General features: G+C 46.9%; 1 protein-coding gene across 2 annotated transcripts in view; it reads right to left on the reverse strand.

Moving 5' to 3' along the window:
* LOC112109329 (GDNF family receptor alpha-4) overlaps positions 1-17363 on the reverse strand; it is a 135355-nt gene that overhangs the window by 35485 nt on the left and 82507 nt on the right. For both annotated transcript variants that reach the window (XM_026659551.2, XM_026659552.2), the window contains one exon: positions 8308-8586. In XM_026659551.2, coding sequence (XP_026515336.1) covers positions 8308-8586 — 279 coding nt within the window. The remainder of the gene's footprint in view (positions 1-8307; positions 8587-17363) is intronic.

Genomic DNA, 17363 nt, shown 5'->3' on the forward strand with positions numbered 1-17363 from the left:
TTCATCACCAGTGTGATGTGTCCAGAAAAGGGATGATAATCTAAGATTCTGCATCAGCGATTGGAACAGAATAGAAGAACCAGACCAGACAAGCAACCCATCTCTCGAATCCAAGATGTTCTGAGTGGATTAAGAGGTAAATCTTGGTTCTCCATCTTAGATCAAGGGAAGGCCCTCAAGGTTCATTAACTGAAGAAACCCATCACTTCACAGCCTTCATTACTCCATGAGGTCTATACGAATGGATTAGGCTGCTTCCTTCCAGCAACGTATGGAAGAGAGCCTTGCAGAATTTAGGGATGAGATATGCATTCCCTACCTGGATGATGTCCTTGTGTGCAGTGGCACTTTTGAAGAACACATGGAGAATGTAAGGAGAGTATTGCAGAAGCATGGAATTAAGATGAAAGCTGCCAAACGTGAGCTCTTTAAGAGAGAGGTACTTTACTTGGGAATGAAGGTACCTGCTGAAGGTTAGAAGATGGATTCATCTGACACGTTGGCTGTTCATGATTTTGAAGATAAGCCACCAAATATCCCCGGGGAACTTCGCAAGCTGCTAGGCTTCCTCACCTATTATCCAAGGTACTTCAAGACTTTTTTTCAAGTAGCAACGCCATTTCTATGACTCGTTGACTGTTCCATTGGAATCTGTCACACAACACCATCAGAAGTGGACTTGGAAAAAGAAGACGCTTCCAGTAAGGGATTAGGTGCAGTCTTATTCCAGCGTCTGGAAAGTAAACCGAGAATCATTGGTTATGGGTCAAGAACACTAATTACAGCTAAGAAAAATGATCACCTTCATTCAGGAAAGCTGGAGTTCCTAGCTTTGAAGCAGGCTGTAACTAACAAATTCTGTGACTACCTCCACTATGCACAATCCTTCACAGTTTACAGGGATAACAACCCATGAACCTATGTCCTCCCCTCTGCCAGGCTGAATGCCACAGCACACCGTTAGGTTGAAGAATTCGTTGACTTTAACGTCAACGTTAGATATTGTCCAGGGAAATCTAATGTGGTTGCAGATGCTTTATCCAGAATGCCCCTTGATGTGGAAAAAATATATGATGAAAGGCACAGAAGAGACCAGCAAAGATGTTATTAATGCTGCCTTCTTGGTTAGCAGTTATTACTACCAACCCTTTGGCAGCAGAGGACTTCTCCGTGGCTATTAAATCCACTGTAACGCCTATTCTGTGAGAAGACATTTTTGCAGCTCAGAAGGAAGATCCAGCTATTGTTAAAATTTTTTATTATAAGTCCTTGGGGCATGCACTGAACAACCAAAAGAGCACAGGAGGATGTGGTAAGATCTCTGCCCTGATGGGTGAATGGCATTGGTTGCATTTGGATACAGATGGAATACGTTAGCAGAAAACCTACTCATGAAATCAGCTGTATCACTTGAAATATCAAGAACTACACCAAGAGATGGGACATTTAGGAGCAGAGCAAGAAATCAGTCTCACAAGAGACCACAGATGAAGAGGGATATTGAACATCACACCACTAGAGTCTGTACATGTGTCACGAAACCTCACCAGCATTCCAGAGCTCCACTAACATACCGTGTTTCCCCGAAAATAAGACAGTGTCTTATATTAATTTTTGCTCCCAAAGATGCGCTAGGTCTTATTTTCAGGGGAGGTCTTATTTTTCCTGGAGCTTCGGGGCCTTATATTCCGGGGTGGCCTTATTATCGGGGAGGTCTTATTTTCGGGGGATGTCTTATATTACAGCGAGAGGCAAAACTGGAAGTAGGTCTTATTTTCGGGGGATGTCTTATTTTCGGGGAAACAGGGTAGTTACAATAGAACCATCTGAGCTTGTATCAATGGACTTCTTGCACCTAGCCAGAAGCAAAGGAGGGTATGAATATATCCTAGTAATAGTGGATCATTTCACTAAGTTTGTCCAAGCCTACCCTACCACCACCAAGTCAGGCAAGACTGCGGCAAACATAATCTTCAGTTACTTATTTGGTTTTCCTGAAAGGATCCATCATGACCAAGGGGCAGAGTTTGAAAATAATTTATTCAGAAGGTTACAGCACTATTGTAAAATTGAAACATCTTGCACAACTCCACACCACCCACAGGGCAATGGTTAGGTAGAAAGGCTGAACTAAACCCTATGTTGAGAACCTTGCCAGAAGAATAAAAGTCAAACTGGAAGGACTCTCTTAAATCAGGGGCAGATTTAAGGGGCAGAGCCTGGTCACCAAACATGAAGCTTAGGGCTCAATGGTCACATCAACTTCGGCTTTTTTTAAAGATAAAAAGTGAAGAAAAGTCCCATAAAACAAAAAGCACAGGCCTAAACAAAAGTGGATTCTCACCCAAATTGTGTTGGCTTGTGTATATCCAATTACTGGACCCTCACACCCCGGCGACATTTTCCCTTGGCAAATTATTCTACGATGCTGTCCAGCTGTCTCATCTTTCTCAACGGCCAGGAGAACTAGACGCTCAGCCATGTCTGTGATAATACTGAACACATGTCGTTTTTGACATGTCTTAATGTGCTTATTGTGCAGTCAGCACTAGCCACTCCAATTGGTATGGTGAGAAAAAGTAAACACAACATTTCCATTTCTGGTAAAACAGCATCAAGAGAACTTGACACACTGAAATTCAAGTAGCTCTGGACTCCAAGCAACAAAATGAACACTTATGTGTTCTTTGTAAAATAATACATCTTGAAAGACAATCTCATGAACCAAGTCTAAAAGAAAAATATGAGTATTTTCCCATCAGTTTAAGAACTTCCTTCTTTAAAGTTATATTTTGAAGTTGCCTGGGATGGAGGAAACCAAATAGAGGAGCTATCTCTTGAAATCCCTCACACTGAGATTTTAGTTCCACGATCCTATTGTTTAAGGCTTCAAAATATTTTCTTTGATGGTTACCCTTTGCTTCCAATGCAGAATCGTGTGCAAATTCATCATCCATGTAGCATACGCATCTCTTCCTGTGGCTTGGATAGTTTGCGTTTTCAAAACCCATTGCTTCCCACCTGCTCTGAGATGTTTTTACAATTTTATCATATTTTTCTTCAGCTCTGAGTTTGCTGAGATCATTAACGGTGCTCTCAAAAGTCCAGAGGACTTGGAACAGGACAATTTTCTTTGACTGTAGGATTCCAGAGGCTGCAGCTGTGATAACTAAGATCCTATGCCACCATAATAGATTGAGGTAAACCATCCAAGCCATCAAAGACAGGTTGCTTTTTGCTCAATGTATGTCCTCGCTACTCCTGCGTTCGGCAACAGTTTAATCTTCTAGGCATTCAATTACATTCTCAAAATTTACTATCGTTGCCTCATTTCATTCAAGCTGCCCATCTAGACTTGCAGCGTACCTTTAGATGTAAAGGTCTCCTTCATTCTTCAGAAGCGTGTTCAATTTCATCTGCTGCATCAATCCTGTCAACTTCTGTGGGGGGCTTGAAATGCATCATCATCTCCTCTTCCTTTTGCAAAGCTGTACTCTCTCAAGCACGATACAGATAAAGAAGATAAAGATTCTCTTTAGACTTAATCATTAATTTTTCCCATCGATGGTTAGAGTCTCTGAGATATTTATATATTTCCTGCAAAGTTGTGAAGAAAACCTTCAGATTTGGACTGGCCTTACCTTCAGCAGCATGTGCCAAAACTAGGTTAATGTGATGTGCTGGCAATGGATGTATGGTGCCCACACTTTGTCTCCCCTGCCTGAAGGATATTCTTTCATTTTTCCTTGCAATCCTCCATGATCTCCGGCCATAACACTGGCACTATCCTATTCCTGTCCAGACATCTATTTGGCGTTTAATCCATATTTGCAGGATAAAACATTACTGGTCACACAAGGATGCAGCATCTCCCTCACTTACTGCTCAAAGCTTACAAACTGCTCTTTTATATCTGCCACTCCTTTGACACAATCAACATTAACAAAGCGAAGCAAAATGGCCATTTGATCAACATGGCTAATAGACATGACTTCATCTACAATGACAATAAAAAAAACATAGCTTCTTTGCTGATATTAAGTATGCACCACCTGCTAAAAGACGTATAAGTTCACCAGTAATTGTCTTGCTCAAGTATTTGACTATCTTGGTGTCGCTGATATGTTGGGCAAAAGTTGTATTATGTCTGTCAGGTAAATACCACACTTGCTGCTCTCCAGCACCTTTAGGTGGCTGTGGAAGGCGACACCTAAAGTAACTGAAGTTTTGACTATGCCAAGCAATATTTTTAGTACTTGACATTTCTTAATATTTTCAGATGCTTGTTTATCAAACCAAGCTTTGCTACGGTGACCCTTCGTGACCTGCAGAGCTGCCACACATGACTGAACATGTTGTTTGCTCCTCCCCTGAGCACTGACTTTAGCATAGTCTTCCAATCGTTAGCCATGTTGATTTCCGAGTTTCTGTATCAGCCAGCAGCCAACAAATGTGACCGTATGCGTAACCTGAAAGATCTGTTTAAGCTAAGCCACTTGTCATGCAAACCTTCATACGATCAATTTTTCATTCTGTAAATTGAAGATGGAAAGTGGCGATATGTAGGGGGAAAAAGGAAACTCTCCATTTGGCCTGTTGCTCAATGGGCTGGCAAGCAGGGGCGGATCCAGGCACCAGCGCAGCAAGCGCGTGCCTGGGGTGGCAAGCCGCGGGGGGCGGCCTGCCGGTCGCTGTGAAGGTGGCAGTCAGGCAGCCTTCAGCGGCACGCCTGCGGGAGATCCGCAGGTCCCGTGGCTTTGGCGGCAATTCAGCGGCGGGCACGCCGAAGGCACGGGACCGGCGGCGGCAGATCACCCGCAGACACGCCGCCGAATCCACGTGAACAGTGGACCGCACACAGGCGCGCCGCCGAAGGCCACCTGACTGCCATGCTTGGGGTGGCAAAAAACATAGAGCCGCCCCTGCTGGCAAGGACTAATCTGTAAAAGGTGATAAAATGGTCTCCTATGTGCTAGGGTAACACAGATAATTAACAACAACAATAGCTAATGGAAGCAGAGACCCCAGGTTGTGTATCTCTCCACAATAGCCCTGGAAATGCCCTGCTTTGAGGATTTCATTGACAGTGAACTCAACCAACAAGCAACCCAAAAGCAGGGCCCAATCGTGCAAGGCGCTGAGCCCCTTTATTTCCCAATGACTTCACATCACAGCACTCAGCGCCTGGTAGGTTCGGCCTAAGAGCTGCACTCAGATTTCTGAGAGATGGGCAACACGATCCTTGCTGCTGGTAGGTCTGGGCAGCGCCTTTCCCGTTCACTTTGTTCTGCTCAGCCTCTTGATCCAAGCATCGCCCTCGGCACCTTTGCTTTCTGCTCCTGTCAGCGTTTTATTAACCTATCTGTTCTGCAGCCTATGGTTGGAAGCGGCCGTTTTATTCCTCATTTAATTTTCATGGTGCATAAAACACTGGCAGGCCTGACAGGGGAGAGTTATCGTTGCTGATGTGCACTTTTATAAGGGCGCTTAAAAAATATTAAATCAACATTTACTAAAATATTTGCAGGGTGTGGGGATGAAATTCAGTGTCAGGAGCATGCGCCGCAAATCTTACACATCCCAAAGACACGGTCAGGCAGGAAACTCAACAGCGTTTGGTTTAGAAACACAGAACCACAGGGTTAGAAGGGACTGCAAAGGCCGTCTAGTCTAGCCCTTGCCAAGATGCAGGATTTGTTGTGTCTAAACCATCCAAGACAGGTGGCTCCAGCCTCTTTTTGAAAACCTCCAGTGAAGGAGCTTCCGCAACTCCCCTCGGTGTCTGTTCCATTGTCCTACTGTTCTTACAGTCAGGAAGTTTATCCTGAGATTTAATCTAAATCTGCTGTGCTGTAGTTTGACCCATTGCCTCTTGTCCTGCCCTCTGTGGCAGTTTTTCTCCAGCTTGTTTATGGCAGCCTTTCAAGTGTCTGAAGACCACTATCATGTCCCCCCGCCATCTCCTCTTTTCCAAACTAAACAGACCCGGTTCCTTCAGCCTTTGCTGATGTGTCTTGTATTCCATCCCTTTGATCATCTTTGTCACTCACCTCTGGATCCTTTCCAGTTTTTCCACATCCTTTCTATACGGCACTGACCAAAACCGGACACAGTTCTCCAGCTGAGGCCTAATCAGGCCCGAGTAGAGCATTACTATCACCTCCCGTGACTCGCCTGCTGTGCCTCGGTTAACGCAACCCAAAATTGCATTTGCTTTTTTGGCAACAGCGTCGCGTTGCTGACTCATGTCGAGGTTGGGATCCATCACAACTCCCAGATTGGTTGTTTGTTTTTTGTCACCCACACCACATTATTTCTTCAACACTGACTTTAAAGGGACATTTATACAAAATCAGCAAAAAACAGTTTTAGTTTATTCCTTTTTTTAAGAAAAATGCTGCACTTCCCCAGCTACAGATCTCTACCCAGGACACAAACATTACAGATTAAGTCTCGTAGCCACCGGGGAGTTAGATAATGATTATTGGCCTCATTATACAGATGGAGAAACTGAGGTACAAAGCAGTAAAAAGATTTACTAGAGGTTACAAAGCAGAACTGTAGCACAGTTAGGAAAAGAACCATCTAGAAGTACCTATATGGGAAGGGATCTAATGTAGCAGACAAAGGCATAACAAAATCTAATGGCTGGGAGCTAAAACTAGACAAAATCAGGTTAGAAATAAGGTGGATGTTTTTAACAGTGAGGGTAATTAACCATTGGAACAACTTACCAAGGGCTTTGGTGGATTCCCCACCACTGAGTGTCTTTAAATCAAGATGTATGAAACAAACAGACAAACTCTAGCTCATCCAGAAGATATGGGCTTGATGCATGAATCATTGGCTGAGATTGCTATACGATCACAATGGTCCTTTCTAGCCTTAAAATGTATAAATCTATTACCCCCTGATCTCCTGGCTCCCAGTTTCTGTGCTTTAACCACACCGAGTATCCCCTGTGTTTTGCATTTCTTTCCCAGTGCTGGAAACACAAATACAACATCCCTGTGCTAATGTGTGAGTTGTGTCCAGGTGGTGTCAGCACAGGCACAGGGAGGAAGGGGGGCAGGAACACCCACATTCTGTCACTGATGCTCTCTGCAGCCTTGGGAAAAATCACTTCATAATCATTAATTCCCCACCCCACAGCTGGGGAGAAATGAAGCTGAGCGAATTTGGGGCTTGATCCCAAGTGCCTTCCACATGGAACTCCCAGAGACGTCGTTACAATGCAGGCTGCAAGCTCTCTGGGGCAGGGATTGCTTTCGGTGAAGAGCCCAGAATGATGGAGCTTGACTGGGGTCTCTGGGCACTATGTCATAATGATAATAGATAAAGGGGGCAATGCAGAATTAGACCAAAGGCTTTGAAGATGAAATGGTCCAGCTGATGCGGCTGGCGTAGCAGCTCTGCGCACATACCCCTAGGTCCAGGGTTCACCTTAGCTTGAGGCATGATGTAGCCACTCTGATATGTCCTAGCTAACACCATTCTGGATACCGTTGGTAGCGGGACTGAAGCATGTCTACACTAGAAACTCTGCAGCTACACCGCTGTAGTGTAGACGCTCACCACAGCAATGGGAGGCGGTCTTCTTTCGCTGTAGCAAATCCACCTCCCTGAGAGGCAGTAGCTAGGTTGAAGGAAGAATTCTTTCATCAACTTAGCACTGTCTACACCAGGGCTTGGGTTGGCTTAACTACGCTGCGCAGGGAGTGAATTATTCTCATCCCCGAGTGACATCGTTGGAGCAACCTAAGATTTAGGTGTAGACCCGACCTGAGTGGCCCAGGCGACTGACTGCAGAGCCTGTCATATCTAAGTCACTGCTGGTCCATTGAAGGAACCAAAAGTCTCTATCATCAGATGTGGCTGGTGGGAAACCTGGGAAAAATGGTAGGTTTCAGAGTAGCAGCCGTATTAGTCTGTATCCGCAAAAAGAACAGGAGTACTTGTGGCACCTTAGAGACTAACAAATTTATTAGAGCATAAGCTTTCGTGGGCTACAGCCCATGGGTAGGTGAGATCTGAGTGGGCATGAAAAACCACCAGAAGAGCCAGCACTAACTGCAAACCAGATGGGCATCTCAGCAGAGAGGCCACCATCTGGATGGCAACTCAACTTGCCTGGAGAAGGTTTCAGTCTGCCCATTTCAAGGGGGGAAGAAGCTAGCCCGGCTGATGCCTGCACTGATCCTGTTCTGTGGCTAGAAGGAGCAGGAACTGGCGTGTTTCACCAACACACATTTGCTTTTGAAGACCCTGTTTGGAAAACCCACCCGCTGAGACGTGGCCCCGACTGACCTTCCATCAGAGTGTGGTGGATGCTCCAGTAGACGCTCAGGCAATGTTTCTCCTTCTTCATGCCCCGTTTACACTTGCAGCCAGAGAGCTGGCTGGACAGCAGGGCCGTCACCGTGCTCCGGCACTGGTTCTTGGCATCTGGCCCCAGTTTGTTGGCGCCGTTGCCCGCGATGCATTGCCGGAGGGTCCGGAACTTGGAGCTGCAGCTGGGATCATTGGTGCAGGACTCCCCGGCCTGCAGGCAATCTCTGCCCGAACTCACTGCTTCCGTCATGGCTTCTGCAAGAGAACGAGAGAGAGAGTCAGGGTGCGATGCTCCCAGACTGAAGATCAAAGCAATTCAACAACAACTCCCACTTTCTGGGCCAGGCTCTGAATAAGCCTTTGCTTAAATATACAAGCCCAATGGCCTGGCTTCCCCCAAGATCCCCAAGCACCTTACAAACAATGGGCCCGCTCATGAAGTCCTTACTCATGAATTCCCATTGATCTCAAGGGCACAAGTCGAAACTGCAAAATCAGGACTTCAGTATACAGTCACCTCCCCTCCTGCTGAAATGCGCCTACGGTGGAATGCAGCAGCTGCTTAGCAGCGTGTAGCAACACCATCCCACAGCCTCCCAAAGCTGCCCATGCAGATTCGCCTACAGGGGAACCAGGAGGGCAACATGCCCCCTTTGCCCTATGCTGGCACAGGGAAAGCCATGGGACTGAACTGAGGGGGGAGGGGGAGGGATAGCTCAATGGTTTGAGCATTGGCCTGCTAAACCCAGGGTTGTGAGTTCAGTCCTTGAGGGGGCCATTTAGGGGTCTAGGGCAAAAATCTGTCTGGGGATTGGTCCTGCTTTGAGCAGGGGATTGGACTAGATGACCTCCTGAGGTCCCTTCCAACCCTGGTATTCTATGTCTTCTTTCACTATTTTGTGGCCCATGGAAATCGCAGAGCTCCACTGAAGTCAAAGGCGATTTACACCAGTGGAAAATCTGGCTCTTTGACTGTACGATCCCAGACGAAAGGCAGTGGATCAGCCCTGCCAGGCTCGGTGCCCTGGCAATCCATTGCATGGACAGACCTACTGCATTGCTGCCGATTCCCCTCCATCTCCCACCAGCTGAGTGTGGTGTGGCTGACTTGCCCGCCACGGGGAGGGCAGCGGCGTATGCGGGAGGAGAGGAGAATCAGCCCCTTTCGCATGCGCGTGTTCTCACTCTCACGCCTTTGGTGGGGCGGCGGATGGGAAAATTCTCCAAACGTTAGGTGAATGCAGCCTCAGTAACTGCGGGGAGGTTTGGATGTGCAGCGGGCAAGCCCCCGGTGTGCAATGACTGGGTCGGTGTATGTTCCGGGGGCAGGCCAGTTTGTCACCGGCGAGCCATTAGGACCTCTCCAGGGCTCGTGCCTGGTCCGATCATTTCCAATGTCTCGGCAGAGGGGTCTCGAGTTTTCCCCTCTGAGGGTACGTCTACATCTCCTGGAGATGACCCACACTAGCTCTGAGTGAGCCAGCTAGCTAAAAATAGCAGCGTAGCTATAGCTGCACCAGGGGGCGCTAGCTGCCCCGAGTACGTACCTACGGTTTCAGACAGGATCACACTCAGAGCACCTAACTCATCTCGCTGCCGGTGCAGCCGCGGCTACACGGCTACTTTAGAGCTAGCACAGGTGTGTCTGTCTGAGCTGCAAGCCCCTTAGCACCCACGGAGTCAGCACCTCTGGACCGAGGGGCTGCAGAGCCCCTGGGGCCTTGGCCTACGACACCCTAGAGAGCTCATTGGGAAAAGCCCAGGGACTAACACAAAGCCGTGCCGTGATGGGTGCTGAGCTATTGGGGTCCCCGTGCAGCTCTACGATGACGTAACGCCACGACGCTGCCATGCACGCAGCGTGATGGTGGCCCAGCGTTCCCCGGTGAACGGGCATGAGAGCAGATGGAGCATCTCAGACAGAGGGGAGAACACCAAGTCCAGGAAAGGCCCGGCCTGAAGGAAAGTGGCTGACATGCCTTTGCTGCCCTCTGTTCGTTCAGCCATCCAAGCTGCCCCTGTGACCACGTCACAATTGAACACAGCCCCAACATTTGGGTGTGGTGCTCAATGCTGGCCTGGATCGCAGGTGGCTGTTCTTCCCCAGAGCCGAGGGTGACAGTTGGGGGGAGGGTATCCTGTGGGACGGGCGCTCAGGTTACAGAGTGGATGTGATATCCTCCTGGCATGAGAGAATGGCCTTGCCATCCCGGCTGCCATTTCAAACTAACGTGACGTTCTCATTGGCTCCCTGTCCAAAATGGCTGCTCAGTGCCTTTGTGTCCCACCCCAGTGAGAGGGGGCCTCATTCTGCTCTCGCTTTGGTGTAAATCTGGAGTAACTCCATTGAGGTCAGCAGGGGGGGTCACATGGGGGTAGAACTGGTTTAAGTGAGAGGAGAATTAAGCCCATAGTGTAAAAAGGAATTGCAGAACCAGCACTATAAAAACATAAGCTATTGCCGTTACCTCAGAACAGTAGTTCTCAACCTGCCCACACCGGGACCCCCTTTTCCATACCAATACTCCACTTTCAGCCAGTGGTCCCTCTACTATTTAGGAATGGGGGGGGGTAATGAACCCCTAACTCCTGGGTGGGATCACGATCTGCAGGTTGAGAAGGCCTGCCTTACAACTCTTGTTGGGTCCTCCTCAACCTCACAGAGTGGCCCATTCCCCAGTGTGGTGATTCCCTCAGTGCCAGCTTTGGATAAGTGCAAAGGACTATGGGTCATCTCAGAAAAGAACCAGTTGAAAGTAGCTAGGGGAGAGGAGGTGCTGGGAAATCCCCTTTTTTAGAGGCTGTAATGTGGCATGCCCCCCTCGCATGCTCATCACTGGCCGGTGGGGTAGCTCACAGCAGACGCACATCACAGCTTGGTCTTTCAGAACCTCCCGGGACTGCTCCAGTTTGAATTAATCTGATTTCTTTGAAATGTATTTTATGGCACAAGCAGCTGCCACGTCAACTAGCATGAAACCACCTTCTCGCCTGTAGGGGAATCTCCTTTCCCCTTTTGGCACCTTTGGGGGAAGAAGTATGGTCCACAACCGCACCTCAGAGGACATTGTGGGCTATCATCCATTCTATTCACGGGGCTTCTCCCCTCTTCTTCATTCCTCCCCAGCGATCCCCATTTCTCTCTGCCCTGATTTCACTAACCCCACTCCCTCACGTGATCCCGACACATTCACCTCTCCAGGCAACGCAGCATTAGGATGTTTTTGGTAAGAGCTGCTTCTGTGCTGGCTAGAATGGAGGGCACCAGCGGGAATCTGGCTGTTTAAATCCTGTCCATCCAAGCTCCTGGCCAGCACAAACATGGCTGCTCTGAAATGCCGAGGTTGGCTCTCAACCACAGCAATCCTGTCAAACTCCAAATCATCTCAAACTCCCCCATCTCTGAAAGCATAGATTGTCTCAAAACTTTAGACAAATTGTAGTTCAAGGCAAGCTTAATTGATTCATGGATCTCAATTTATTCAGCACTTTAGGATTGTTTAGATCACTCCAAAAGGTTGATAGAAACATTCTTTCAGGCATGCATGAAACGCCCCCTTCAGCTCTTATAACCTTAAAAACTACTGAACCAACTTTCTTCAAACTGAGCTTGCTCCCTAAATCTTAATGAGATCTATAAAACAAGCTAAGTTTGGTGTCTCTGCCTTCAGTCACTGCTGAGTTATCCATGCACAAATTTTCTGAGCAGAACATACTGGGAAAAGGTCTATATTTTTTTTTTACTGAAAAAAAACTGAAAAAAACGGACAACGGATTTTGCTCAGATGTTCTAAAAAGTGTCTGGGCTAAGAAAAAATGTGCAAAATTTCAGCCTAAAAGGAATGAGTTTGTCAGCGTCACATGAGCAACTGGCAAAGGTGGGTTGGAATGGATGTTGGGACCCAGTGTGAACTCCAGCCGATACTAACCATGCCGGGTATAAACACAGACAATCTGCAAAGACCGTAAGGTACTTTGGGAGCCTACTTAAAATAACTCAAACATTCACGGATTCAAAAATTTGCCTACAAACTATAAAGTGAATATGTTCTCAAGCTGAGACCCGCTCACATGAACAGAGAGACCAGGAGCAATATTTACAGATCAAGTTCTAATGCCCCGAATGCTGGTGCTTTCTGTTTACGATGCAGGCACCGGAAGCAACTTTAACTGGGATGTTACAAATGACCCATTCCATAATCGTGTTATTTAATAACTAAAAGATCTGGGGGATTTTTATTGTTAGCGGTATGTTTGCTGCTGAGACAACATAACATCACCGTTCCCCCAGCATGGCCCTCGGAAGTCATTTTATGCAACGTAAAGAAAGTGTCTCTCTGAGAAAATCTGTGTAATTTACAATATGGATGATGCGTCTTAACCTGCCCATGAGCGAAAGGGACATAAGAACACAAGAACGGCCATACTGAGTCAGACCAATTGTCCCTCTAGCCCAGTATCCTGTCTTCCAACAGTGGCCAATGCCAGGTGCCCCAGAGGGAATGAACAGAACAGGTAATCATCATGTGATCCATCCCTTGCCACCTGCTCCCAGCTTCTAGCAAACAGAGGCTAGGGACACCATCCCTGCCAATCCTGGCTAATAGCCATTGATGGATCTACCCTCCATGAACTTATCTAGTTCTTTTTGAACCCTGTTATAGTCTTGGCCTTCACAACATCCTCTGGCAAGGAGTTCCACAGGTTGACTGTGCGTTGTGTGAAGAAATACTTCCTTTTGTTTGTTTTAAACCTGCTGCCTATTAATTCCATTTGGTAACCCCTAGTTCTTGTGTTCTGAGGAGGAGTAAATAACACTTCCTTATCTACTTTCTCCATACCCGTCATGATTTTATAGACCTCTATCATATCCCCCCCTTAGTCGTCTCTTTTCCAAGCTGAAAAGTCCCAATCTTATTAATCTCTCCTCATATGGCAGCCATTCCATACCCCTAATCATTTTTTTGGCCTTTCATGAACTTTTTCCAATTCCAATATATCTTTTTTGAGATGGGGCAACCAGATCTGCACGCACTAAATCAGATCTTCCTTGACAAGGATGGGCAAGTTCATGGTCTTGCTTTCACCATGTTCTTTGAGGGGTCTCTCTCAACACAATTCTACCTTATGATTTGTACACTACTGCCCATCACCATAGTATGTGAGTGCCAAATTCAGGTCACTGGCATTTGGACCATGGATATGGTTTTTTTCCCCTGCTGCCTCTTTGTTGTAACAGAACTTTCAGCTCCCGTCTCTCTTTCTTTATTTGTGTATTTTGAAAGTCCTTTTGCCTGTATTATTCCCTTTGCTTGGTGTCAATTCCACACTGTTACTGTGGGCAGGTGGGGTCAGAAGTTTATTTTCACATCCTGTATATGGCTATATATACCCGATGTCAGATCTCCTTCTGATCTCACATCAGAGTAGCTTTCCTTACTTTAGCGGAGTTACTCCTGATTTTCACCACGTGAGGGAAATCAGGATCATCCCATGTTATAAATAGTATTCAGCACATCTATAGTGCTTTTCACTCAGGGATCTCCAAGTATTTTACTGACCAAGCAGGTCCCACTCTACGCTATGGGGACAGCTCCATCCAGCACTGAAACGTAGCTGGCTCTGGGGCGAGACATCGCAGTGATGTGGATGGTGACGCTGGGCAAGAGTTTGGAGAATGACGTGAAACATGCTTTGTCCAGCTGAGGCTGCAGGGGGAGTGTCAGGTTAAGATATGAGCAGGGTACTCAGACGCCAGGTTCACCTGCCCCCATTCTCCGACACTAGCCCAGCATTGCAGTGTTCAGGTTGCAAACCTACGGCAGATAAAACCCGTTTCCACTGAAAATTTCGGTTCGCACACGATCTGCCAACGTCCCTTTAAATATTGACGTTCCGCATTTACAAGGTGTGGATTCAAAACCCTCGAAGGGTTTAGGATTCAGGCACAGTCCTGAGGATGACCATAGCGATCGCCGTTATTTCCGAGACAAAGTCTTCACTCTAGGGAGAAAGACCGAGGAGTACTTGTGGCACTTTAGAGACTAACAAATTTATTTGGGCATAAGCTTTCGTGGGCTAAACTCATGAAAGCTTATGCCCAAATAAATTTGTTAGTCTCTCTGGTGCCACAAGGCACGTTCTTTTTGCTGATACAGACTAACACGGCTGCAACTCTGAACTCTAGGGAAAGTGTCAGTTGCCTTGTTTTCTACTGCTCAGAGGAAAATGGCCACCCAGATCCTCCACTAGGTGGCAGTAGCTATTTACTGTCATTCTAGTTTAATTGAAAGGTTTTTACTTAATTCACTTAAGCATTGATGAAAGATTCCAGAAAGCACAAGGGCCGGAAGTCCTCTGTTTATCCATGGACAGCTACCCCCGGCAACATGTCTCCACTCTGATTTTCAGGGCCAAAGGATGCTATGAGTCTCCAGCCCCATTCCACCAAGATTCCCAGCTCATTCTGGGAGTTTTGTAGTGTGGACACCTGCCTAGTAGGGGGTGGGCTAACACTATCAACTAGTTTCATGGAAGGGCCATCAAACGGCCGTTAGAGGATCCTGGTTTTCATATACTGACAGTGAAATTCAAACTGGTTACTTGATACTGATATGTCCATTAGCAGCAAAATACTTAATACTCGGAAAACGAACCTCTAGTTTATTCAGAATGGTCCAAAAAATGGTCAAACATTGCTTTGATGGAGAAGATAACCACAAAATGGGGGTGACAGACACCAAATTTTGGTGTCCAAGGATGCAGCCGTGCAGTTGTGAAGTTCCCTGGCTCATCTGTATTGTCGTTACCAATGTTAAGATTACATTTGTAGCTTGTGTATGTAGATTTGCGTGGTCAGGTGCTCAGGTGTACATGAGGACAGAGCCCTTTATAGACAGCAACGATTTGTTTTCACACGTGCCGGTGGAATAATGATAATGCTATCATGACTGGTTAATGTGCTTCGAATACACTGCCCTGCACAAGGAGAATCAGTATTGCTCAATGTTGTGTCATAGTCACCGTACTGCTAAGGCTACTAGAGATTCTCTTTTAGCAAAGTGCTAGAGGCAAGAAGATTTGGCTTCTATCCCCACCCGTTCCGGGAAGCTCAGAGTTATTGTGACGGGCAGCGTAGTGACAACCCTACGGGGTAGTTAGCCAATGATTTATTACAATACCAAATGCTTGAAGGTGCTGTACAAAAATAATGAATAGGTTGCCTTGTCATGAAAGGGACTGTTGAGAAGCATGTTATTATGCTAAGCCGGAAACAAAATACACCAGCTCCTTAGTATGCTGTGAAAAGCACAACAGAACCAGCAACATGTAAGGCCACTTTCACATTGTGAAACCGAACCAGTGAAGGTTTGTTCCCAGCACCTCCTTCAGGGCGGTATCCAGCCCACTTCTAAATAACCCACGCGCTGGAGCTTCCACCAGTCCCCTCTGGGAGTGTTTCTTTAGAGCCATCCCCGCCGTACACATTGCACGGCTCATGCTGCTTGGCTTATTGTTTTACTGAATTAGGTCAGAGCAGTCAACACAAGTGGCCGCTGATTGATAATGATTGTTATTAGTTGTGCTCGGTGGAATTAGAGATTTGATGTAAAAACAGGCTTCAAACCCCAGAACAAAACGTGCAGCTAATGAAACAACTACACAGGCCAGCTTGGTCGGTTGTTACTAACAATCGTCCTGGCTAGGGAGATGTTTTGCTCAGAATTCTTTGGTGAGAGCGACTCAGCAACCGAACTCGTGAGGTTCTCGGAGCAACGCCAGCCGGTAGGTGCAGCAGCAGCTTGCACAACTTAACGGGGTTTGCAGCAGCATTTAGGCGGCTGCTGTGCTGAGACCACTGCCCATCAAGCTGACCAAGGCTGTCTCATTATTTCCTGGTCTGTCCGTACCTGGCTGCTGGCTCTCGTCTTAGACTTTGATTGTAAGCTCTTTGGGGGTGGGGGCCGTCTTTTTGTGCTGCGTTTGTACAGCGCCTAGCACAACAAGGGTGCTACAATAATAAAAATGCTATCACGCTTGCTAAGTGTGTCCCTCGCCCCCTAGTGGCCGAATAGTTGACTACTTCTACCAGCTAATGAAATGACCCCTTTAGCTCAAGTGGCTAGAGCACTCTGATTCAGAGCCCACTGAAACCAATGGAAAGCTTCTCATTGACTTCCACGGGCTTTAGATGAGACTCTTGAAAGGTTCTATGCTCAGTTCCTGCTGCTGATAGATCCGAAACACACAGTGCTCACCAGGGTAGTGCCATGCATGAATGATCGAAGTACTACGAAGAGCAACACACGTGAATGCAAAACTCTCTCGGGCAGGATTACAAAACAACACCATGCTTTCCTATTCCCAGGTGCCTAAATATTTCTAAGGATCTGGGCCCTCTCCCGCATTGAAGTCAATGGGAATTAAGCACCTAAATACCTTTAAGGATCTGGGCCTAGGTGCCTGCATGCCCAGAATTTGTCAGGATGGATCCTCACAGACCTGGAGAAAACACATTTATGTGCTGATGACCATGGACTGGTAGTTCACTCAATCAATCAATGACATTCTATTTATAACTCATCTCTTTGCTCGTGCAGTTAACTGCTTTGGTTTCACAATTAGCCTAAAGAAAACGGAAGTGTTGTACCAGACTTGCTGGGGGATGCACACGCCCACCCAATTATTAATAACACCACCACTCCTCTCAAGTCCGTGGGTAAGTTTTCTTGCCGACGGAGCATGCCAGCACAGAATGCCACAACGGATTCCGGAATTACCCCTCACACAGCCAAGGTGAGCTCTGCATTTGGAATGTTGTCGGCTGCCTTTGGAACAATCGGGGTCTCGGAATAAGCACTAAGTAAATGTCTATCAGGCAGTTGTGCTAACAACATATCACCACCATATCAGGAAACGTGGTGAGTTCCAGATGTGCTATCTTCACTCCGTTTTCAGGGTCAAATTGTAGGACAAGATTCCTAACACCTAAATCCTTAATTGTTGTCAGATGTCCAGCATTCAAAGCATGC

The sequence above is a fragment of the Terrapene carolina genome, unplaced genomic scaffold, assembly GCF_002925995.2.
Source record: "Terrapene carolina triunguis isolate 2854851 unplaced genomic scaffold, T_m_triunguis-2.0 Scaffold633, whole genome shotgun sequence".
NCBI lineage: Eukaryota > Metazoa > Chordata > Testudines > Emydidae > Terrapene > Terrapene triunguis.